Source organism: Manacus candei, unplaced genomic scaffold (genome assembly GCF_025592945.1).
Source record: "Manacus candei isolate 608988 ecotype Guabito, Panama unplaced genomic scaffold, ASM2559294v1 h1tg000024l, whole genome shotgun sequence".
Taxonomy (NCBI): domain Eukaryota; kingdom Metazoa; phylum Chordata; class Aves; order Passeriformes; family Pipridae; genus Manacus; species Manacus candei.
In genome coordinates, this window is record NW_026138072.1 from 975,116 (window position 1) to 1,000,483 (window position 25,368).

Here is a 25,368-nt window from a genome sequence, read left to right on the forward strand (position 1 = left end):
CATAAGCACATAAATCAATTAGGGTAGCATTTAAATTTGTGCTTTTAGTCTCAGCAGCCTGCAGATCCGTATGCTATACAAAACAACTTGTAAAGCTCCTTTAAGTAGTTTATTGGCATCAGGTTTAGTGTTTACTTAGGCAAGTTAAACAGACATAAACCATGTTTAAACCAATTTCAGGAATTGGTATTCAGTTATTACCACTGAAAAAGTTACTAAGTGTGAGCTGAGTCACAGTAACCGAAGTTGTGACTGTGTTAGCTGTCACTAACAACTACTGTGCAGTTGCTACTATGACGCATGGAATTTAAGATGTAACTCTTTAGCATGAATTTTATTTACATTTAGTGTCAGAAAGGTCAGCTGATGTATGCCAACAGGCATGCGTCTGAGCTCTGGCAAGGGCAAGCCCCCTTCAAGCGCAAACTTAACTGGCTTAAATTCTTGCACTCTTTTCAACTAAAATTGTTTAATCTCAGGCCCACGTGACTGATGCTTAAAAAGAGATAATTTCCAGAATCAAGACTTGGTTGCTTAGATGACTGTCCAAACTTACTTAAAAGCAATATCAACAGTGGACTGTTCTTCATCTCCAGATTACGCAAGAATTTCTCCATTGTGATTAAATAGACACAGTCAACAAAAAAAGACTTTGATTCTTATTACTTACCAGTTATATTAAGGACTTTTAAACAGAATGACTGAAAACTTAGCAAAACATGCTTCCCCTTTTTTTTCATAGTGCTGTGTACAACCCACTTTGATCATCCTTTGACTTATGTGGATGTCTCTCATAGCCACAGGTGAGAAAGCAAGATTCTTAAATGACAAGAAAAGCACAGCTGAAAAGTCATAAATACTAGCATGACTTAGAGGCTCATCTAATATCTGCAGTTACACTTCACAGTATTTGTATTTATTTAAACTCACTAAATTTTCAGATTACAACGTTTCCCTAATCTACTAGGAGGAAAATAGTCTCCAATCACCATTCAAAAAGTAAACAGAAGTGCTGTTCCCCAAAAGCAAAGGCTTATGTATGGGATTTTTTGGAAAAAAAACCCAAACCATAACCACTAATCACTACTTCAATGTTTTAATCCCATGTCACCCATAGTTCATTTTTGTAACAACACTGTTACAAAACAAAGAACTGCAAATCAGCAGTAAGAGAAATCAAAGGAAGCATTTCATAGTTATTTGATCTACCAAACCTGCTAGCATCTTTCTGAAGAATCAGTCATTACATATTTTTGCTACTTTAATTTTGTAATTGCCATGTGACTTCTATTCCTAACAGAAAGAAGGCTTCACAGCAGATTTGTATAACTATGTCCGGAATCCAACAGAAGAGAAAGATTCCTTCCTTTTCACATTCAAATTTTAAAGACAATTTCCTCTTTATACAGTAAACACATGTGTTGGGTAGGAGAAATAATCCCCCTAAATTCTAAGAGAAGAGGAGAACCAAACCTCTGGCAGGGTCTCACAGTGCATTTAAAAGGAGTTTGCAGGGGAGAAGACAGAAGCACTACAGAATTGAAAGTCAAAAGGTGGATTCTAAACTGCAGTTTGGAGTGTGATGTGGAGAGGCAACAGTTTAGCAGATGTTTGTTTGATTCAGAGAGTTTGCTGGTAAATGCAGCAACACTGTATACTTCTGGATGTTTTAGACACTCCTCCCTAATATTTTTTTTGGGGGGGGGTGGGGAATTATCCTCCTCTGGTACTTAAACTGTATTACTTACCGAAGGGTCTACTTGATCATTTGTTACTCCCCTCAAGACAATCTTCAGTGGATGCTTCATGAAGGGTGCCAAGCACAGCAGACTTTCCAAATAGTAACCAATGCCACGACTGGGGCTGCAGTCATGTTCCAACGAGCCTCCGTACAGAAGACCAGGCTGATAATACAAAGTAGTACCTGGGGAAGATGCCAGGGGAGTAAGCCAAATGAGGGTACTGTAAGAGCATTGGCCATTACTACAACACAAACATACTTTGCAACAATGTATACGGGCAAATTGGAGGCAAAAGAATTTATGCAGTTAGTAAATGGGTCAATGCACACCAGTGTCTGTCTGCCCTGCAAGTAATTTCTCCTCCTTTTCCCCTCCCCCACAAAACTAAGGATCTCTTAGTAATTTCCAAGCAATAATTATCCTCCACAGAAGCTAAATCTTCATCAGTTCATCAGGTCATTGATGCCTTGGCATATCTGGTGGTAATTCATCTGCCTTACTGATCAACCACAATTCTTAAAATCCTTTAAAAATAAGAAAACTCCAAACCAGATGAAATTGTTATATAGGGAGCTTCTCACTCTAATCAAACCCTTTTCCAAGCATGAATAAGCAAGCACTCTTGCTCAGAAGTTTGTCTTTGTAGAGGGTAAACCTTGCCTCCAACAAAAATCAATTCTGGTTCAGAGGAACCTTCCCCCACTAGGAAATACTACATATCCAACAACATACTGATTTCAGTTCTTGGGCAATACAGTTTCTTTAGTTCTCCACTATATGGTGGAACGCTGATCTTCTTGCATGCAACCAATTACTACAAAACTTCTCAGCTTGGTTATTTCTGATCTGCTCAGTCAATTATATCTGAACACCTACCTCTGTCAAGACAAAACTCTGATTCCGCTGCAGAAACTGATAAAGCCTGGAAGACCAAAACCGAGGAAGCAGAGAAAACAGGGCTTACCTGTTTGGTTTATTTCAATCCGAGAGCCATTGGTCACTTTGTCAATCAAGCGAATAAAACTTGCTTCAAAATCTAAGGAGTAAAACATAGAGAGAGTTTTAAAGTTTCCTGAAGTTCAACACCATACTTTTTACCCTTTCCTGCCTTTCACAGCTGTAAGGATACCCTCACTCTTCAAGTTGTGGTATAATTCTAGCACATGAGAAAAGGCAATTAACTGTAAAAACAGAGATGTTAATTTGAGCCTCCATGCTCATAGGCATCTCAAATCAGTTGAGATGGCCTCAGATGTGGCAGTTGAGACTAGTCACACTCCTCTCCCTGGCACGCAGCACATGATACAACTGGTAACTTCTGACCACAGTGGCCTGAGAGATCAGTCCGGATAAAACTTTTGACAACTTACATTTTGCTCAGTGCAAAGCAAAACATACAACTCATAATAAACAGGATCCTGCACATTGAAGCATGACAAGTTAGTAACAGCTTCACATCATTCTGTGTTAAAGTGTTAACTTAAAAGCAGGGGTCATTCACATGTGAAGTGCTGCTGCTGCACAGCTGTTCTCTTGCTTGTGGGGACTCCAGCTCAAGAGACATGGGAAAGGACAACTAAATTTAACCCAAAACAAAACCACCTCCCCCTCCAACCAACTAAAACCAAAAATGAAACAAAACAAACCCAAAACAACACAACAACAACAACAACAAGCAACCAAAAGAAACCACCTCAGGATGAATAGTATTCTAGTACTTAGGTATCCCAACATGGTACAGATTCAATATCAAGGAAGACACATGAACATATACAGTATTCAAAACACAAGCAGTTTAAAGGACCAACAGCACCTGTATAGTTGTAGGTAGACTGCAGAACTTCCTTAGCAATAACCCTGTGTTACTTCTTAAACAGTAATCGGACTTTTTTTTCTACGGATGCTTCTAACATACAATAGCAGAAATTACATTGTCAATATTTCCATAACATTATTGATGTCCCAGTCACACAATACTGGTTCTGCTCTCTGTTTTGACAGTTTCTAAACTTTATGACAGTTTATATGTTTATAAAGTTTATGACAGTACTGGGGCTTCTTCCAGTGCAAGAGTGCATCCTTGTGAGCTCATTTCAGTCTTGGAGAACATGTGCAGAAGAGTTCTTTTTACCAATGTTCCAGTCATGAAAAGCAAAAAGAACTGCATGTTGAATCACCAGCACAGATCACGGTTTGTTGTTATTATTTTTCTGTTAGTCATAGTTTACACTTTAACTCATACTTGAAAAAGGCAATTCAAACACCTTTTAAAAAAATATAGCAAACCTACAAACTTCATCACTGTATGGTGATAAAAAATATTTTGGGTCATGGTAAATGTTAAGTCAAGTACACAAGAATGCTTTGACGGTTTCTGAGGAGAATTTCTACCTATAATCTGAAGCCTGCTCAGGAGGCAGAGTAGCATCTATCCCTGTTCTCAACTTCACAGCAGGGGTCCTTGCCCCAAAAAATAACACTACAATAATGTTTTTTCCTCAATCTCTATCCTATTGTCTTCTTACTTTGGTTTACAATGGAATTCACCCCGGGATGCCAAAGGTCTTGTACAGGAATGAAGAAGGAATTCCCTAAGAAAGGTTTCCCTCAAAGGAGTCTGCAGTCTTGGAAGCTTTCAGAAATGAAAAGTAAATGGATTCCACCTCTTTCACCTTTATTGTTTGGACAAACCCTAATAAAAATCAAAGCACAACACAAGACCCATTAACACTGCGGGAACGCGGGCTCCCACAAACAGATGGAGCACACGGCACTTGGGCACGCGGCAGAAACGGCAGTCCGAGGGCCGAGGAATGATTCTGCCACTCCCGGGGACACGAACCAACTCCGAGTCTGCCAACGAGGCTCACGCACAACCCAGCGAACAGGTCAGAACCACTCCTGGCTGCTCCCGCACCGGCGCTCCCCTGCGGGACGGGACGGCGGGGGCGGTGCGGTGCCCTCCCCGTCCCACCGGGGCGGCTCGGGCGGGGCAGCAGGAACCCCGGCCGGCCGGACCGGCCCTGGAGGGCCCGCGCTGGACGAAACGCGTGACCTCGTGGAAAGGCAGGGCTGCCGAGCCCAGCCGGCGGGATGGGGATGGCACAGACCGGCGGGTGGGCGACAGCCTCCCCGCTCCGGCCTCCGACACCGCCCTGTGCCGCTCCAACGTCTCCTCCTCCTCCTCCCAAAGCCCACGTGTGACAGCTCCGACCGAGACGGCGCCGGCAGCTCGCCGCCCGCACCAGGTGTGCACAGCGCCCAGGGGAAAGAGAGACCATCCACGGGAAGACACCGACCCGCAGCTGGGTCCCATTCTCGCCGGCCGGAGGGGGCTCTGCTGCCCCAGCCGCCGCTGCGGGGCTGACCCTGCCGGCAGCAGGTCCCAGGCACAGCCGGCGCCGGAGCTCCGCCGCCCCCCGACCCGACCTCCTCCCCCGCAGCCGCCGCTCACCGCGGAGCCCGGGATCCTCCTCCTTGGCGCGGATCTTGCGGATCTTCAGCGGGCGCCCGCTAAGCGTGGCCAGCACCAGGCGCTGCCGCAGGAAGTTGCATCCCGCGTAGCTGAGGCACTGCGCCTCGCCCGCCATCCCGCTGCCCACGTGGTTGGGAACAGGAAGCGCTGGGACAGCGGCGGGGGCAAAGGGCAGGGGGCGGGCGGGCGCTGGGAGGGATCGCTCCCGGCTCCGAGCTCCGCATCCGCCGGGTTCGCCGAACGGGTGATCGGCGTGGTTGGGACGAGGTTATCTCGACAGGGCTGGCAGCTGCTGCCTCTACGTGTGCGCTCCCTGCCTGTGTGTTTTGAATTGAAACTCCAGAGTTTAAAAGTGTCGGTAGATGTGTCTGGCCGAAGCCGGGTGCCCGCCCGGCCGCTCCTCCGGGTGGCGCGGGTTCTCCTCGCGTGCGGGAGAGCAAGGACGGCCCGGAGCAGAACGTGGTGCCTCTACCAGGGTATTGTCCCAACACCGAAATGAGTCGGTTCCGGGGAAGGCGTTCCCTCAGACACTCCTTTTCAATAATTTATCCCTGCCTTAAGGAAAACCGAGCGGAGGAAGGCGTGAGTGTGACTTGCAGTCCTCAGGCCGGCCTGTTTACTAAGTGACAGTGCCAGAGCCCAGCTGTCCTTAATGAGGAGACCGAGAGAAGCGTTCAGCCTCAGCTTTAAGAGAAAGGACGATTGCAGTGGTGGTGTGACAGTGTCAATTGCTAGGCTACATTTATGTGTATCGAAACAGAACTTAGAGAGTTAGAGTGGAGTAGTTCCAGTTGGAAGGAACCAACAGCAATCATCTCGCCCAACTGCCTGAGCACTCCAGGGCTGACCAAAAGTTAAAGCATGTTGTTAAGGGCATTGTCCAAATGACCCTTACCCACTGACAGGCTTAGAGCTTCAGCCAACCTCTGTAAAAAGCCTGTTCCAAGGTTTGACCACCCTCTTTGTAAAATGATTCCTAATGACAAGTCTGAATGTCCCCTCATACAGCTTTCAACCATTCGCACATGTCATATCCCAGGGAGAAGAGATCAGTACCTCCTTGTCCACTTCCCCTCCTCAGGCAGTTGTAGAGAGACAAGGAGGTCACCCTTCAGCCTCCTTTTCACCAGACCAGACAAGCCTAAAGTCTGTAGCAGCTCCTCACAGGATATGGTATCCAGTCCTTCCGCCAGGTTTCTTGCCCTACTCCAGACACATTTGAGGACCTTCACATTGCTCTTAAATGGTGGGGCCCAGACCTGCACACAGCACTCAAGATGAGGCCCTGCCTTAACGCTGAATACAGTGGGACAGTCACCTCTTTTGATGGCTGATGATGCTGTGTTTGATGCACCTAGGATGGGGTTCGTTGTCCTCCTGGCTGCCAGAGTACATTGGTGGCTGCTACAGAGCCTACTGCCAACCAGCACCCCAAAGCTCCCTCTACAAGGATGCTCTCCAGCCATCCCTTTCCCAGTTTAGACTTGTGTCAGGCCTTTCTCTATCTCAGGTGCAGAATCCATTTCAACTTGTCACTTTCATGTCATTGGTGATTGCCCAGTGCTCCACTCTACCCAGACCCCTCTGCAAGAACTCTTGTCCAGTGAGAAAGTCAACTGCACCTCCCAGTTTAGTACAGCAAAGGTCAGACTGTTTTCTTTACAAGTAATAACAATTTTCTTTCTCAATAAAGTGTTTCCCAGACACTAAAACCTTTTTTTTTTTTAACTCATGATAGGGATGCTTTACAGAAGCTGCAGAAACTTGACCTCCTTTTGATGGCTGCTTGCTGACTCAGTTTTTCTGATCAGCGTGCATAAGGATCATTTGTTGTGTTAAGATACCAGTCTCCATCTATGTATCCTAGAAAAACAGAATAACTTGTGTTGGAAGGAACCTTTAAAAATCACCTAGTTCCAACACCCCTGCTATGGGCAGGGACATCTCCCACTAGACCAGGTTGCTCAAAACCCCATCCATCCTGGCCTTAAACACTTCCAGGGATGCAGTGCCCACAGCTTCTCTGGGCAACCTGTTCCAGTGCCTCACCACCCTCATTGCAGAAAAGTTCTTCATTATGTCCATTTTAAATCTACTCTCTTTCCGTTTAAAACTCTTGCCCCTTGTCCTGTCACTACTTTTTGGTAAAAAATCTCTGATAAGCCCCTTTAAATACTGGAAGGCTGCAATGAGCTCTCACCAAGGCCTTCTCTTTTCCAGGCTGAACAACCCCAGCACTCTCAGCCTTTCCTCAAGAAGTTATTCCAGCCCCCTGATGATTTTTGTGCCCCTCCTCTGGACTGGCTGTATTAGGTCCATGTCTTTCCTGTACTGAGGGCACCAGAGCTGCATGCAGGAATCCAGGTGGGGTCTCACAAGTGGGGAGTGGAGGGGGACAATCACACCCCTTGACCAGCTGGCTGCTCTTTATGCAGCCCAGAAATAAGTTTGGCTTTCTGGGCTGCAAATGTGAATTGCTGGTTCATGTCCAATTTTTCATATACTCAGATTTCTTTTCCACTCAATTCATTCACCACCCAGTATGTAGAGATGTTGTGGATTTCCCAGACCCAGGTGCTAAGGCAAAAAATCAAAACCAGAAAATTATATAGGTGAATCAAAAGGCCACATCTGTGCTGAAACAAAGCCTAAGAAATTTTCTTAAAGGAAGCAGGCTGAGAAATTTGTGAAAAATGAGGATCAGAGAATGACAGTGGTAATATAATGCCCCAGATTTCTGAGATATGGGTAAGAGGGTCTAGAGCTATTCATGTGCAGATGAACATATGTGTCTTTTTTAGAAAAAGAGGAGTTTGTCATGTTTGTGTGGAATCAAAGAAATGTAGCTTTCTGTGTGTTAGAAATTTGTTGCCAGTTGCAGCTCTGATATAGGATATGACAGAATAGAGAATGGGTCTTGTGCAGCTGATATTCTTTTCTGTAATGCACTGAGCAGAACTGAGAGAAAACTGTGAGTGGGAGGAAGATGAAGAACACCCTCAGACCTAATAAATCTATGCCCCAACTGCACAGAAATTCTTAAAACTTTCCTGATAAATCAGTGCTCTGTTTTCTTGCTTGCAAATGATTAAATTCAGCCAAATCTGCATAATTCCTTTGGGTTTCAGAGTTTGGAGGGTGTTTTGCAATTCCAGAGCAAACAGTGCTAAACTTTATGATAATATTTAATGGAAAAGAAGTCTGACACTTACTGTTTCCTATTTTCAGGAAACAATATTGTCTCTTTTATTTTCCTTCATTCAAAGGCCTGTTAGACATAATTACAGGATACTAGTTAAATAACAATTTGCTGTGAGGTTATGGATATGGGCTGTGATAGAGGATGGACACTCCCACTGAAATCAACAGTGTCTTCTGTCAAGACAGCTTGTAAAAGGCTTCCAGGTGCTGCTACTGGAGCTACCTACATTTTCCACTGCATTGTCTGAACTCTCTGTCTCTGAACTCTTTGATTTGCACAGAAAATGTCTAGTCAAATATGTCTAGTTCAAATGAACTCTCTTTTGTGGTTTATTTCTCTTCCTTTGTGTATTCCTCTGCTCTCCCACGCATGTATTTTTAGTTCTGTCCATCTCATCCTTCCCCTGTAACTTCCGATGACTTGTTATCATCTGTTAACAATTTGCAAGTATCTGTTCCAAGCCAAGGCATGGGAAAACAGTCTTCCCTAAAACTGACTCCACTGGCAGCCAGAATTTTCTTATGTAACTGAAATAAGATAATTCTGTAATCAATCACTGCCAGATAGACTGAAAAACACTCATCTGCTGGTATAATGTAAGTATACCTGTAATGAGAGCTCTGTCTGTCATAAAAATACCCAATGACATGGAAGGGCGTTTTTCTTCCCCTGGTTAGTGCTAGTAATTTGTTATCCTAGAAGTTCAAGGATTTCTGGAGTCAGGAAAAAGATTTTTATTAATTGCCTAGAGAGGCTGAGTGGCTGGTCACATTTTGTGATGTGGACAGTTGTTACAATTTAATCTCAAAATGTAAAGCTATTACTGGTTTACTTTTAATACTTAAGGAAAATGTTAATTTTCATTAAAGCAATGGTTGGAAAACCTGGTATTTTAATCACTTGAGATAAATAATGCAGAAAAGGTCATTACAGAAGCTTCCAAGAGAACTCTGCCTTCCACTAAGGTATGAGGCCTCCAAGTGTCCAAACAGATAATGTTGTTTTCTGTATTTCTTTGATTCACATATCTCCCAAGTGTTTTCACACAGTTTCAGAAAAACAGCTATGTTACTTGTGTTTACATGAACTTACTGTATTTTCCTATTTACATGTATTTTGAGGGATGTTTAAACAATCTGTGGTGACTGCTTTTTATATGATTAAAATTATGGGTTCTACATACACTTCAAAAGAACCACTGGGACAACAGAAATGTTTTTTAAACAACTGAAATTCTGTCGTAGATCATTATCAACTTGTGACTGTTGTAACAAGACATAAGCCTTGTACTGAGTTTCCAAGACCTCAGAACAGAAGCTTGTCAGACTTGCACTGTTTGAACATTTTTCAATCTGCTTATGCTTTGCTTCCAAGTGAACCCTAGAGGGATGAAGAAAAAGCTGTCAACATAATCATGATATTCTTCCTGGTGAGGGACTCCAGATGCTGATGACTCACTGTAAGCCCAACTCCCCTCACCTGAGTGAGACTGCTGACTTTGGGGTCTAGGTAAGGAGGGGAGAGAGGTGCACACAACACCAGGAGAATGGTAGAAACTAAGAAGTATCTGTGGAACAATTCATTATTTATATAATAAATAATATAATTTAATAATAATAATTTAGCATAAACATATACTTTCTGTAACAATTACATCTGAATTAATAATAATTCTTGAATGAGGCTGTTAGGATTTCAATTATGCTAACAATAAATTTTTCACTTTATAAGTAAGGTGTGTTTCTTATTTGTCATAAATAAAGTTTTGAGTATAGCAAGCTGGGTGTACAGATAGAAAATTTCTATCTGAAGAACATTAATTGCCTAGAAAACTTAATAGTTATGGGACAACCCATGTTTTGGATAAGTGTACTCAGCACCTCTGAGGAATAATCCATTAGGTGTTCAATAAAGGTAGGAATGACACCACAAAAGTGATATCATTATGCCCCTCTTTGCAGTAAAACACTATTTAAATCTAAATAAAGAATCATAGCTCTATGTTTGGTTTGTAAAGAGTCGCACATTTGCTACTTTAAGGCAAACAGTTAGGCAACAGTTAAAGCTAAGAACATTTCACCCTACATATTTCAACCTATATTTAATTAAAAAAGAAAAATGTTCTTAATGGTATACATTGTTCATGGAAGAATTTGCAGCTATGTTGTTTGTATATGTTAGCCTTCATTGGATAAGTACTTCATGCCTTTTTTTTTAAAACGTAATTAATGGGGTATCTTGTTTTACAAATATATCATCCAGGTTGGAATCCAGATCTTTAGTCCAATCAGTGGCCCAAAGTGTGGTCAGACTGGGTTGCTCCAGGCTTTATCCAGCTGGGTCTTAAAAACCTCAGATGACTGAGACTACTAATACTTTGACTCCACTGCCTGACTTAATGAGCCCTGCCACACAGGGCTCATTAGTAAGGAGACTGGCTCTGCCTTCCCAAGTAACCTGCTTGTGGATGTTAGAAGGCTGGCATTAGGTACCCTGAACCCTTCTTCTTTCCAGTCTCAGCAAGCATGGTTCTATCTGCCTGTGGCAGGGCTTCTTCTATAGCCCCTGCTCATCTTGGTCACTTCCTGCTAAACCTGGCCCAGATGATCAATACCTGTCTTGTACTGAAGGGCCCAAAACTAGCAACAGTACAGAGGTGTGACCTAAGGAGTGCCTAATCCAGGGAGCTAACTGTTTCCCCTGATGTGGTGTCTACCCTCCTGTTAGTATGGCCCGGGATGTTAGTGGCCATGTGCTGGGTGGTGCTTAGCTGGCTCTGCACCAGTATTTCCCAGACTTCTTCAGCAGGGCTGCTACTCTGCTGGTCAATCCTCAGTCTGTGCTGTTGGAAGCAATCTGTGTGTCCTGGGTGCAGGATTTTGTACCTGCCTTTGTTGAACTGTCACAGTTCTGCTTGGTCCCTTTCCCCGCCTGTCCCTGCTGAACTCCACCTCCTGCCCCTGGGCCTGCCCACTGTAGTTGCATGGTTTGGAATTACTTGCAAAGTTGATGAGGGTGCACTCTCCTCCCAGGGCTATTTACAGACACTAGACAGGACAAGGTCCCAGGGCAGACCCTGGCAATCCACACTCATTAACAGCTTCTTAGTAGGGTACAAAATGCTAACCACTACACTTTGACCTTGATTCCAGTTAGTTTTTCACCCATCAGTGTACTATAACTTCTTCCTCATGTAAGTAACCATTTCATTTTGGTATAAAATAGAACACTTGGGAAGTAGTTACCCAACAGTACTAAAGGAATTGTGTATCAAACTCAAAAGAAAGGATTTAGACTTCCAAGGAGCAGACATGACAGAAACTCCTTTAACAATTAAACTTTAAAAATCCTATTTAAAGAATTTCTTATGTTTGAAAAAAAAAAGCTGAGAAATCTGAAAGATTCTCTATTGAAAAGAACATCTGGATTTGTTTGACAGAAGATTTTGATTTCTGTTCAGTCACCACAAGGGCTACTTCAATAAGGTCACTGAGCAAGAGTTAGGATTTTAACTTACAACTGTAGGATACGTATGTGAAAAAGATTAATCCAGAATACAATGCAAGTTGTATTAATTAAACATTGGCTAATGAATAATTAAGTCTGAATTAAGATAACAAAATGTCATGTTCCAAGCACCAAAATTAGGGCTGGAAAAAAAAAAATCATTTGTATGTCTTTAAATACAGAATAGTTGTGTAAAACATTGTATACAAACCAGTGAACCGTTGACCTATTTATCCCATTATTTCCTTTTCTACTTCTAAGTATGTCACAACTATTGCACAAAACTACTAGGACAAGATTTGAACTCTGGCAAAGATAGCCAAGAAATGGGGAACCATAATTTCTTTTAGTAATAATTTTTGTAACATAAGTACCCACTATTGTTCTGCGAAGATCTTATGTTAATAAGAACCTCTGTGTGTTTGTGTGTATGAGAAATGCCTTTCTATTCATTTCCACTCCTTCTTTGTGAATCTGTTATGACGTTCAGAGAGGTTGCTAAATAGTCTTTACAGTGGGATTATTTTAGCATTCCTCTCTGGAGTTTTTCTGAGCTGCTCAACAGTGCCTGTAGAGAGGCTGAATCTCAGGTTCCCATCTTAAACAGGCAGATAAATTATTGCTGGTTTTTATATATGATGGCATTGAAGATAAGAGTTAACAATCTCTCTGATAAGTCTAGTTATTTGCTGGAGATTTATTTCATATAATACCTCCATTTTCCCACATACTTTCTTTAGGGACATTTGATTGTTGTCTACACATTTAGTGGACTTCACCATTCAGAAGTCTATGAAGTGTGGAGCTTCAAACGAACAGCACGACTTCTAACATTTGAATAGCTTTGTGTTGCCAAATTTTGTTTAAGACTGTGGTGCTTTGGTGGACTAAAATGTTGCCCTGGAAACATTGCTAAAGCCCTGAATGTTTCACTGTTGCTGCCCTACTCCATTCTGGAATAGAGGTATTACTAGGTTCAATTATGGAGGTTCACATTGCTCAATATAATAAGATTTATGCTCATAGTAAGATTTCCGTGCTAAGCCAGTGCCTTCCTACTTTATTGTTAAGGCAATATATTTTGTTGACTGGGCAGTTTTGGGGCTATATTCCCATTTCCATATTGTCCTTAAGTATCAAACATACTTTTGAATGTATTCTTGTTGCTTTACTTGCTTCAATGTAAGACCACTGAAATGAAACTAAGTTTCAAAACAGAAAGCTGAATTTCATTAATGTTTTGGCGTTGGGTCTCCTTTCTGTGGGATCACTTTTTCACTGCAGCTCTTCTGATTCACAGTGGTCGAGATCCATCAACATCTCCAGAACCTTTAGCAAGAAGGCTCACTTCTCCAGCTGTGGACATGACAACGAACACTCAGGAGACAGAACAATCTTCTGTTTTGGCGAAAACATTGTGTTCTGCCCTAGCTGAGAATCACTGAATCACATCTGTAGGAAAGGAGTTCTATGTGTCCTTTGGAAGAACACTGGCCAAAAGACGGACAACCTGAAGCTGTTCACAATCATGTATGTTAAATAAAGCTCAGGCGCAGCTCGTTAAAAATGCAGCTTCCCGCTGCCAGGCATTTGGAGCTTATTCGTTAGAGACCAGCAAAAACAGAGCTGCTGGCGTGGGGGTGGGTGGGCCGAGAGCTGAGCACAGCAGGCAGCCGCAGCCTCAGAGCACTTGGGCAGGGCAGGGTCGGGTCGGGTCATCCACGGGACGTGTCAGCAGCCGAGCAGTCATCAGGTGACAGCCAGGTAAGGAGTCATGTCCCAGGTCTAGGAAATCCTTGTGATAGTTCGGGGAAATCGAGGTGTCACTATCCCTGGGCATATTAAAAGGCGTTATTTGTCAATTAATGGGACGTGGTTTCGTGTGGACTTGGCAGAGTTGGATTGCTGTTGGACTCGGTGACCTTCGAGGTGTTTTCCAACGTAAATGATTTCGTAATTCTGTGACTGAGAGTGGACACAGGCAGGGGCAGTGGCAGCAGGCTCCAGGAGCAGCTAAAATGGGTCTCCCGGGCAAAGGGGCCCAGGAATGTTGGTCAGGTCCAGTTCGGACAGTGATGCCTTAATGCGATCTGATGCGACTTTCTAAAATGCAATTTGCTTCAGTTATCTTTTATTATTATTATTATTTATTTATCCCTCCCTCCCGCCGTGCATTTACGTAAAGGATCTTTCCTTCCTGCCCCTGATTGACAGCCAGAGAAGCCGCCGATGTTTTTCCCTGGGAGGACCGGCCTTGGCTCCCCGCCGGTCCGAGGCGGCGCTCCTGGGGAAGGCGTCGCTGCTGCCGCGCCCCTGCCCGTCCCCCGCGGCGGCCGGAGCGGCAGGGGAGCAGGAGCAGCATGGTGGTGTCGCCGCTGCTGCGCGCCGTCATCATGGGGCCGCCGGGCTCCGGGAAAGGCACCGTCTCCGCTCGGATTATCAAACACTTCGGCGTGAAGCACCTCTCCAGCGGTGACCTGCTGAGGGACAACATGCAAAAGAAGACAGGTGGGAATGGGGACGGGGCGGGGGTGGGGGGTGTGCGATCCCTCTTCCCCCCCCACTCCGCGGGAACCGTCCCCGCGCAGCCCGGCGGGGGCCCCGCGCGGCACAGCCCCGCGCACGCGGTCCTTCCCCAGCCTCCTTCCCTCCCTTCTCCCTCCGGGAAGGGCGTTTGCTGTTACCCAGTCCCAGCTCTGTGCTCCCCCCTCACCCAGGCAGGGGCTGGGTGTCTTCACACAGCGCCTTTGGAGGCCGGGGGCCACCGAAGTAGGCCTCGTATCTTCAGCCGCGGGTCCTCTACGAGCTGTCATTTGGCATCCTCTTTGTGAAGGTGTACGGGGTTATCTGGGGTTATTTCGCTTTCCTTGCTTTGTTACACCTCATTGATTCCTCGTCTTGGTGCTTTTTGTAAGCACACAGTAATTTTTGTAGATGTTTCTTACAGCTCTGTTAAGTCTCTGATAGTTTTTCTAGCTGGAGGCATCTTAAAAGGGAAAAATGCAGTTTTTAACAGGTAGGGCAAGGGGAAGAGTTCTGGGCAATTAGACTTTTTCAGATCTCCATTTGATGGCTAGAAGTAGAGGCACCTAGAATTATTAACAGCTATTCCAAAGTTAGTTATTCCAAAGTTAGAAAGCCTTGTCCCAGACAGCCAGGCATAGTGGTAGTGGTGCTTTCCAAAACCAAACGGGCAAAATTTTCAAACTGCTTATCTTATGCTTTTATTATTATTATTGTCTTACAAGTTCATATTGTGCTTAGGGTGCAGCATGGTCTGTGTTTGCATATAGTACTGCTTGTATGAGGTAATTGTGTGAGTTATTCTTGCTCTGTAGTCCTAGCTTGACCTCTGGCCTCTGTTGAAATGCCACAGCCCCTATCTGTGGTGAATTTTTGCAATGATGAAAGGTCCCCTCCTGACTTCCATGCCTGCTTTTCTTCATGGTGGGGTAAGAAACCTTGTAAGAACCATTTCAGGTTGCATATGATGAAGTAAGAGTGTTGTTATTTCGAACACTTTAAAGCTGTAGAGTATTACATTCACCTGTGAGTATGACAGTAGTATTACCCTTGGGTAACTGGCAGTCTGTTTATTTTTGGAAACTCATAAGCGTGTTTGAAGTTGAAAAATTATCTGCATTGCAAAATCAGTTGTGATGTGATTTCCACATCTCTTTACACAAATTCTGTTTGCCCAGTAAGAACAATGACTTTGGCACAGTGGCCAGCTTTACTACAATTAATATCCACAAGTTAACCATTTGCTATGAACACCACCTGTGCAGGCATATCTGATCATATTAATGCTATTTCTGTCTTTTGGTTGCACAATCAAAAGTTTTTATTAACCAAGGGTCACAAAACTGTTCTGTTATGACATTTCAGTGTAAGACCTAGTGGGGCCATTTTGGAAAATGAAGGAAATGTGTTATTTTTACCAAGTGCTTTGGAGTTTACTAAATATTTTAAGTTTTGTGCTCTTTCAATATATCTTGGAAGCAAGATCATAAAGCACCAGAATCAAGCTGAAGGATGTGTGAGAAGAGAAAATTGCAAGAGGAAATACTGCGTTGCTTGATTTGAGGAGGGAGCCATGAAGTGGTGGAAAGAAGTGAATAGGCAAAGAATTCTAGGTGGGTTGGACAGATGACAGAATGTGAAGCAGAGCAAAGGTGTGAAATGAAAATGTAGCAGACATGTTAAAACCCTGAATGTGAGGAGACATGCCAGCTGAGGGTGTAAGTGGTGATATTTTCTCTGACTTGGCTGGCATAGAACTTAACAGAATTTGTTACAGAGTTTTTCATTCACTAATTAACCCAGATAAAGTTCTATTGTGATTTCATTGAATGTCAGTCACTAGTTGCAGAAATGGTCTCCAAAGGGTTGAGCTGAAGTTATGAGGTAGCAGGAATAAGTAGTACACTGAAGACAGGAGAATGACAGATAGGCAACTCAGAGAGCTTTGGCAAGTTCAGTCAAGGCAAAGCATTTGAGTTTTAATCATAATAAAAGCATTTCTCTGTTCTTTGGGAAATGTCTAAGATGGGCAGTTAAAACACTTGAAAAATTAGGTATAATTAACAATAGTTATATGGTGCAAATTTTGGCACTTGCTGTCTTGTGAAAATGGACACTGTTGAAAAGTCCTGTTGAAGATGTGGCTGTAGCAGTTTGCAGTTATTACCACATTCTGCTGCTTTGGAGAGTGGAGAGTCTGTGACCACCTCTAGTGCTAAGGAAACTATTGTCTGATTATGGCTAGAGCTTGTTTGCTGTAATGTGGTTTGAACATGCCAGTCTTTTGTAAAAACATGAAACGTGGATACCTGTTATCACCTAGAAAGAAAAGAAACCTGTGTTGCCTTTAATTCCAAAAATTGCCATGCCTGTAGTGGTTTCAGACCCAAGCTGACAAAAACCAGAACTAAATAAAACCAACAAAACCTCACAACATCTCCCTCCCAACAGCAGGGAAATAACTACAACAACAAAAAGCTGTGACCTAGTGTACAAACCTTTTGTCCTAATATGTAACTCTGAGGGTAGTTTTGCCTATTTTTTTCCTTCTGTAATAGTAACTTTCTAAATTACCTGAGTTCTGTAGAGAGAGGTAAGAGGCAGTATGTTTCCAACTCTGTTGGTCTAATAATAGGACCTTGCAGCTTGCTGTATTCTGAACCTCTCTGAGCCCAAAACCACATCATCTTTCCAAAGTATGTTAAAACTGTTCTCTGTGAACCTTGCCTTGCACATATTTTTAGATCATTGTGGCTAGAGCAATGCTGTAACCTAAATCAGTAGTAGATTTAAGCATCAAGTACACATTAAACTATCTAGAGAAGATTTATTCCACCTCCCAGTCTACTTTTTCAGGGGACGTGGTTTAAAGCACACTAGAGTAATAAGAGGTATGACTTGCCGACCTTGAAGAAGGAAGGAAGGGAAAAGACCCAGGCAGACTCAGTGGCTATTTCATGGTCTTCAGGCTTTTCAAGCCTGACTACAGATGTGAATACCCAATAAGGGGAAATTGTCTCTTCATTGTTTGTTTTTTTTGTGTGTGGTTTTTTGTTTGTTTGTTTGTTTTGTTGTTGTTGTTGTTTTTGTTTGGTTTTTTTTTTTTTTTTGTAATTAGCAAAGCTACTGTTTGCATCTACTACTTTTCAGTTGCCTTATCTGAAGAAGAGCCTCTGTACTACTGCACATTCCATGCATTGAGTGACAGGACTGGCATTTTTCACTGCTTTCTGCTGAAAGTGGTTATATCTTGTGTTGGTATGTCAGTCCATCCCATTTTCTCTTCTGCTTAGTTTTCTGTAACTAGATCTGAATTGGCTGCAAGTAAAGGCTTCTGCAGATCCACAATAAAACCTGTCTAGCTGCTGCTCTGGGTGACTTAACATAATTGGGTAATTGTTTTGTAAATGAAAGGTATGGAGACCAAATTTGTGCCTGTGACACAACTGAATTTCTTCCTGGCTGTACCCATTATTTGGGTGAACTACAGCATGCTACTGCCTGTCAGGTAGGATCATGGTGTGATACCCAGAACCATGATGTGTGGATGTAATTTTAGTGAGCCAGTGGGCTAAATGACTGGAATTAAAGGTTAGTCAGTTCCATGGGAAAATACTAGTGTCTGTGTGCTCCCATAAATAGTTTACAGCATCTATAAACATCCTCTTGTAACTCTAGTAATCATAAAAATACGTATCTGGCAAGCATGTCTGCACACTACTCTCTTAAATGCCAAAGATGTTTCTCTTCGTAGTGAAGTCCAAGTTAGTTGCTAACTGAGAAAATAACTTTTTTTACAGGAAATCTGAGGGCTGATATATTAATAAACTTGTATCCTTTATATTTCTTACTTTGAAGACTCTTTTGCCTAATGGCCTCTCCCAGTTTTAGTCTTATGAACTTAATATTTCAAATACTTACTAGTAAACTTATTCAGAGGGTGCAGGGATAGAGGTGTGTTCTGCACTGTTGCCATCTGTCAAACTGATCAAATGAATTGTATAAACATTTGCACAGTCAGATCCTACCTGATCATCTGGTTTTTTAATTTGAGCAAGCCTACTGTCTGTGTTGTTTACAATTTTTCGCTGCCATCCTGATCAAAACAAATTTTTTGCAGGCTTGTGGGAGGTCTTTACTTGCTGGAGGTCAGAGATAGTGTAACGCAACTTCTCTTACTTTCGCAGAAGTGGGAATCCTTGCCAAGTCCTACATTGATCAAGGGCGGCTTATTCCAGATGACATCATGACACAACTAATGCTGACTGAGCTAAAAGGTCTAGATCAGTACAACTGGCTGTTGGATGGTAAGTTAGCATATTGGATATCACTGTATATGGAGAGAAAATCTGGTCTGGAAAGCTTGGAGTGCTTTGGTCGCTTGTTGCCAGCTTGTGAAACCTTCAGCAGCTTGTCTGCCCCAGTTTTTTTTGGCTGAAAGATGCTTTAGGTGCATCCTGCCTTCAGAACGTTACAGGGATATTTAACTCATGTTGAAAAGGGTAGTTCAATATTCCAGTAAAATTTCAAAACTGGCAGTTCTGTTAGTTTTTATGATATTGATTCATTGAGAAGTTTCTTTTTTTAAAGACTTTTTTTGTTAAAGTCCTTGGGGAATGGAAAACTTTTGAAGGATGGAGCTGAGTAATTATTTAAATAGAAAGGTAGGCATGTGATGCAGTAACAAGGTAAGTATGGAAAAGTACTGCAGTGGTGTGGTGTGTAATAAATCACTAACAAAACCACTGCTTAAGTGCTCTAAAAGGTCTCTTGCTGTTGGGTTCTGTTCTCTAGGCTTCATTCCACAGTGAACAGCACAATGAAACCTAATCAATAAAGCAAAGAACTGCAGATATTTGGGTTATTTTCTTTAGTTCCAGGGCTTGTGTATGCAGAGTTCCAGCCTTGTGGATCTGGATTTGTAGCAGCATAGCTGCACAGACTGGCAGCTGTGTGAAAACCATAGGAGAATAGGTCAGTTTCTGTTGCATGTTGACATGCTGCTGCCTTTAAACTTTTGGAGCAAAAATTTTGTCTGCATCGGTATTTGGAATGAGACTCAGTGAATTACACCCGGGGTAGATCTGGCATAGTAGGCTTTGTAGGAACAACACTGTTCTGTTGAAAAATGTTAATCTGAAATCTTTAGTTTGTTAACTGTAATGCAGAACAAACAGCTGAGGTCAGCTGTCTCAAACTAGAGTTGCTGAACTGCTTGTATTCTCACTTAGCCAAATAGCCATTTACTGCCTTATGATAGGTTGGTGGCTTCTAGAATCATAGCAGATGTAGCAGTCTAAGTCATATGTCTCTGTGGTTATAATCTGTTTAGATTTATGTGTGGTATAATTTAGGGCACTTTTCTCTGTGTTCCTGGAATCTTCATAATTCAATCTTGTAGATTTTTTTCTGTATCAAGAAAACACTGTGTGCAGCAAACACTGGTTTATTTTCAATGAAGTGCTTTTGTAAAGGCATTTTAATTTGTTGAGGGAGTTTCTCATTACTCAGTCCCACAGCAAACTCCTTTTCCAGCTGCATAACTGAGATGTGTGGTGGCCGACTAGCTTGGCAACAGTAAGAACAGTAGTCCTGAAGCTCTCCTTCTGCTCTTAACATTTAGAAGCATTTCCATGAGATAGTATGAGTGTGTGAAAAACAGGATGAGGGCAGCTGATGACTGTGATGCAAACCAGCTGCATGAGACTTAACTAAGACAAGCAAGAGCTTTGTCTGAGTTAATTAGCTCTTTCCTTTTATCATGTTTTAGACCAGACACAGTAGCCTTCAGACTTTTTTTTTCCTGTTGTAAGGCTAGTTCTTTGCTTGTTCCTTACTCAGGCAGTGGACCGATCAATAAATGTTATTCAAGAAGAGTTTCTGAAGTTTGTGCTTCTTGGTACTTGCCTTTATGGAGAAGTTTGCTTGTGTAGTATGATGAAAATTACATGAGACTATGCTAGAGCTTTGTCAGTAGGGGCATTGTTTCAGTGAATCTATCATGCAATAGCACGTTCTGCAGTAACTTTGACCACCAAAGTTCTTGTGCTCAATTTTTCATTTTCAATTCTTTGTGGAGACCTTGATCTTCTTATTCCTTGTTTCCTACTGCACCCCTTCTTAAGTTTCTCTAATAGTTGAAAAGCACAGAACAGGGAGCTATAGAGGTCATGGGGCAAAATGCAGTATCTTTTAAGTGAAAAGACAGGTTCCTGTTCAGCCCGAGTGTTCTCACAGTCATCATACCCCAGGACAGTTTGATACCTAGAACTTCTAGAACCCCTTCTAAAGCTACACTTTATATAATTAATCCTGGGCTGCCTCTGGTAAATATATTTGGCTTACTGCAACTGAATAAAACAGGTTTGTACTGGTAACCGCCTTAAGCCAGACTTGCACAACTGTGGAAATAAGAGATGCCACAAATGTTTCTAAGTTATTCCAGACATCTGAGTGAAGCTTTTCACTGGAGCTTTTATTGTTCCAAGTGCATATACAGTGCTTTTATGCAATGTAGTGGTATGTGGTACATATGAGTATGGGGTCTTTTTGCATTTATTTGTTACACTTTTGGGAAGATGATTAACTGAAATGAGGAAATGAAAGCTGGGAGGCGTTTAACAAGTTAAAATGCCACAATACACTGAAAAATACATGGGAATTCTGATGTCTCTTTAACCTTTAGAGCATGATAATGCTTTTTTTCCCCTATTTGACAATTATTTTCTCTAATGACTGAATCCAGGTAATTCTGCTTTTGGAATTTTATGGAGTTGTTTCCTTTAAAAAGGTTTCCCCAGAACAGTTGCTCAGGCAGAAGCCCTGGATAAAGAATGTCATGTAGACACTGTGATTGACCTAGATGTGCCATTTGAGACCATAAAGTGTCGGCTCACAGCACGTTGGATCCACCCTGCCAGTGGCAGAGTCTACAATCTTGAATTCAGTCCTCCCAAAGTGCAGGTAAGCAATATATGTTGGTGTGGCACTAAATAAATGCTGCATTTGGTAGTTGCAGTAAAATGTTGTTTGCATATGTTGTTTCAAAACACAGTGGCTCAGAAGAAAAGGGTTCATTTCATCTCTTAGGAGCACAGAATCTTTCTGGTAACACCCTGCCTTTGAGGGAATGTTAGTGACCTGGTAGAAACTCAAGCTGGAACACTGTCTGCCTCGCAGACTAGCATAGGATCTGGGCATATTCTTAGCCTGTTTGCAGCCTGTACAAGCCAGAATGTAGTTTCCTTTGTGGTCCTCCAGAGGAGTCATTGTTTGTATCTGGGAGGCACACAGAATCATCAGTTAGAGGAATACACTTAATGCTTTCCCCATGTTTATATTTAAATAGGATGGGTATTTTCAAGGGAAGAGCTGCTGTACTGCAAAATTGGATGTAGAAACTTGCAAGTCAGGGAAGCTTCTCAATACATCCAAGAGGTGAAATATCCTAAAGCAGAATTTGAAGATAAGGATTGTACATTGTTACCTTAAGGTTTTTGAAGAAGCTTAAGCTGTATTTCATCTGCAATTCTAAATAACTTAGCTGTTCTGGCATCACATTTCACCTGGAAGCTGTTGTAATAACTTACACAGAAGCACAGCAGGCTCAGTAGTTTTTTGGATTTCAGTGTTGTAGGGAAAGAGGCCAGCTTGAAATAGCAGGTGAGCACTGGAACTGAGCAACTGAAAACATTGCCTTTGTTTTGCTTTAAATGAGGTGTTTAAAATCATGGTTATTTTTAATTGCAGAAGAGCACAGGCAAACTGCAACAGAGAATTATCAGACCAAAGAGCAGGCTTCAGCTGCCAGAGCTGTGCTACTAGGAACACTGCTTTACCTTTTGCTAGTTAGAAGGCACATCACAACATAGTAGATTACAATATATAAGTTGAAACCATGGAATAGAGCTGAACAAGTGAAATACAGTTTTATCTAACAGACCTGCAAAACGTTTACTTAGTTCACAGGAACAAGAGATTATAGTTCAGACATTAGGTCTCTACTTCCGTAGGGAAAGCTTCAACTGGCTTTTACGCCATTTTCATACAGCTGTTGCCAAATGATAACTCTTCCATTTTGCAATCTAAAATCAAAGGCCCATTAAAACCTTTGCCCATTTTAGTATTGTCAAACAAAGGTCCAGTTGGTCTCTTACTTGCTGTTAAGCAGGAATGTATTACCAACAATATTGTTTTCCCTTGTACATGAAGGTTTTGTCTATGTGTTCCCTATATTCTACGAGTGTTTCAGAGGACAAATTAGTCAAGTTACTGTGATAATATTCATTGGCAATACTGAGAAAATATTTCTAACCAACGGACTGTTTTACTGGAAAGTCAACAACTTGTATTGCAGATAAGATACGAGCAGCTGCCTTTCTCTTTATAAGCAGAAATCTACACCCTAACTGGCAGCTGATCATAATTTAAATAGAAAATCACACAAAACATACTTAAACAGAAATAAGAAATATACTCCAGTGTTTGCTTTTAACCCTGATTAGGGCATCGATGATATTACTGGTGAGCCACTTGTTCAGCGTGATGATGACAAGCCAGAGACGGTTAGTAGGAGGCTGCAGGCTTATGATGCACAAACAAAACCTGTTTTAGAATATTATCGGTAAGTAGTAAAATCTATTCTTCCACATTCTAAAGCTCATTTCACACTAGCATAGCAATGAACAGATCTTTCCAGTTACAGAATATCTTATTCTGCAACACTGAATGCGGTGTGATTAGCCGTGCAGCTTTCTTGGCTTCAAAATGGAATCAACCCCGTAGAATGAGTATGTTTTCCACTGTTGTACGGGACCTTTTCAGGAACCTGCATACTAAAATAGCCTGTCACCACAGCCATATTCAGCTTTATAAAGAGCACTATGCATTATTCAATACATCATAGTACTGTTCTGAGCAACACAGCTCTGATGAGTAAGGTAAGAGAGACAGTTCCTTTTTTTTGGAAGATCTTAACAGTATTTTGTCTTCTGAATGTATAAGTAGAAACCCTCCTAACAAGTGCAAGGGATCAAGAAGCAACACACAAATAGAGAAACTGTGTAATGAGCATTTAAAAGTGTCTGTTCAAGAACAGGACTGTGACGGGCCCAGCTAGCAAGACTCTTTGGGAATAAGAAGCTATTTAAGAATCATGTAATTTGCATTGTGGAGTGATAACAAATTACTAAGATAAAATGATACACAGTTTCTACTGATGTAAAGCAGCAGGTATCACAGTGCTAATTTACAGATAATAGCAGGTCACCATGTAGACCTTTACTCTTAACTTGCCTAGACAAAGAAATCATAGTCTGACAACATCATGTAGGATCATGTCCTCCCTCTATCTCCATATCCACCATCCTTCATTATGTGCTACCAGGATTAAAGGCTCCATCTTTGGTGGTTAAGTTTTAAAGAAGTTTTTCTAGGTTGACAGTGGTATTCCTGATTTTGTTAGATTTCTGAAGTGAAAATACCTGAAAGACTGCAGTAAGACATAGGCCTAAGCTATTGTTATTGATAATAACATACTATACAGATAAAACTAGCTACTAATTCAGAATAACTCAATTGTGCCCGGTTATCTTGCTTGTTCTGATGCACATCCATGAGGTGCAACTTTACAATACCTGTGTTAGTAACAGTTGTTTGGATGACTGCTGTTCAGCATGTGCTATATGACTATATTGCTGCTTATCTTTATCTTGCTTGTTAAGTGCCCTGCAGACAGCAGTCAGTTTTGTGAACTGATGTGGCAAATAGGTCGCTGTTTGAGGAACAGAGTAATGACTGCCCAGCCTGCATTTCCAATGTTATGGCTGTTCTTGGTGTTAAATCAAATGCTCACTCCTGCCAGGGCAATCTTGGAGTGAGGTGGAGGTCTTGGGACAATTAAATAATTTGATTTCTGTAACAATTTCTTCTTTTTCTTTCTTAGGGAAAAAGGGTTATTGAAATCCTTTTCTGGAACAGAAACCAATAAGATCTGGCCGCATATCTATGCTTTCCTTCAAACCAAGTTGCCAGATGTGAGCCAGAAAAATGCTGCCACTCCCAGGTGAAAATAGGTCAGACTTCTGCTCATCTGTCATAGCTCACTCTTGATTACATGAGACTCAGCCATCAAGGATTTTTCCACGTAGCTACCAGACTGATCAATAATTAAAGTCCAATGCTGTCTTTAACTTATATTATGATAGAATTGTGATGCCTGTGGTTCTCACTTTAGTGCTATAATTTTTTATATTAAATATACCTAATTTTTAAAATATAGTAACTAACTTTAATAAAAGCAGCTAGTCTTGTGTCTCTTATTTGGAAAATATGTTTGCAAACATTGACTGGTGTAGGAAACACATTTCAGAATACAGCTTAATTAGAAAGCACGTGGGTTGGTTTACTCATTAAATGAAGCAACAATGAGGATATAAAAGCACATTTCTTGAATGCATCATAAGTTGGGGCTAGCCAGAAGCTGTGGAGAACTATGACCACTATTCTGCAAAAAGCCATTTCAGACCAGAACTGGCATTACAGATGGGTTGATCCCACAGAAGAGTCATCTTCTTGTAAGTTTGCTTCCACAGATGTTAGTTGGTTTTGCTTGGCTTAAATTACACTTAACACTTGCTTGGATGAATTTGTCTTATTACTAAGTTTATATTTCTGCCCTCAGAGCAACTACCTTGCAGGCACAGGAAATAGTTTCAATGATGTGTAACACATTTGGTAAAGCCTCTCTCTAAGACCTTATCAGTAAAAAGACAGCAGATACTGAACAGATTAAGTGTAATCTGGTAAAGCTACAGCTAGATGATCTTGACTAGTGATTGTGTCTTTTCAAGCATCTCTGAAAACAACTGCCCATTGATGCCAGTGCCACGATTTTCAGTGGTTAAATTATTAACTTTGGC

At 41.9% G+C, this 25,368-nt stretch overlaps 2 protein-coding genes across 4 annotated transcripts in view; one reads left to right on the forward strand and one right to left on the reverse strand.

Moving 5' to 3' along the window:
- The window catches only part of RCL1 (RNA terminal phosphate cyclase like 1), a 28,932-nt gene extending 23,565 nt beyond the window's left edge, over positions 1 to 5,367 (reverse strand). Inside the window, exons 1-3 of the mRNA XM_051788257.1 lie at positions 5,197 to 5,367; positions 2,707 to 2,778; positions 1,749 to 1,924 (exon numbers count right to left, since the gene is read on the reverse strand). Of these exons, the coding sequence (XP_051644217.1) occupies positions 1,749 to 1,924; positions 2,707 to 2,778; positions 5,197 to 5,332 (384 nt within the window). The 5' untranslated portion in view covers positions 5,333 to 5,367. The remainder of the gene's footprint in view (positions 1 to 1,748; positions 1,925 to 2,706; positions 2,779 to 5,196) is intronic.
- Positions 5,368 to 13,776: 8,409 nt separating this feature from the next.
- On the forward strand, positions 13,777 to 24,746 carry AK3 (adenylate kinase 3). 3 transcript variants are annotated; one of them, XM_051788444.1, is made up of 7 exons: positions 13,777 to 13,867; positions 14,141 to 14,434; positions 17,600 to 17,707; positions 18,637 to 18,756; positions 21,240 to 21,412; positions 22,954 to 23,072; positions 24,393 to 24,746. In XM_051788444.1, the coding sequence occupies exons 1-7, from the start codon at positions 13,792 to 13,794 to the stop codon at positions 24,514 to 24,516; spliced, it is 1,014 nt and encodes a 337-aa protein (XP_051644404.1). In that variant the 5' UTR covers positions 13,777 to 13,791; the 3' UTR covers positions 24,517 to 24,746. The 3 variants fall into 3 exon arrangements, with proteins under 3 accessions (XP_051644404.1, XP_051644405.1, XP_051644406.1); XM_051788445.1 differs by lacking the exon at positions 17,600 to 17,707; XM_051788446.1 differs by lacking the exons at positions 13,777 to 13,867; positions 14,141 to 14,434 and adding an exon at positions 15,903 to 16,062.
- Positions 24,747 to 25,368: the final 622 nt, after the last annotated feature.

Bases quoted from the DNA above. Each gene is read 5' to 3' on its own strand.
- AK3 (XM_051788444.1), top strand. From the start codon at position 13,792: ATGGGACGTGGTTTCGTGTGGACTTGGCAGAGTTGGATTGCTGTTGGA. The intron at 13,868-14,140 runs GTAAATGATTTC...CCTGATTGACAG, and splicing joins CCTTCGAGGTGTTTTCCAAC to CCAGAGAAGCCGCCGATGTT. The intron at 21,413-22,953 runs GTAAGCAATATA...AACCCTGATTAG, and splicing joins TCAGTCCTCCCAAAGTGCAG to GGCATCGATGATATTACTGG.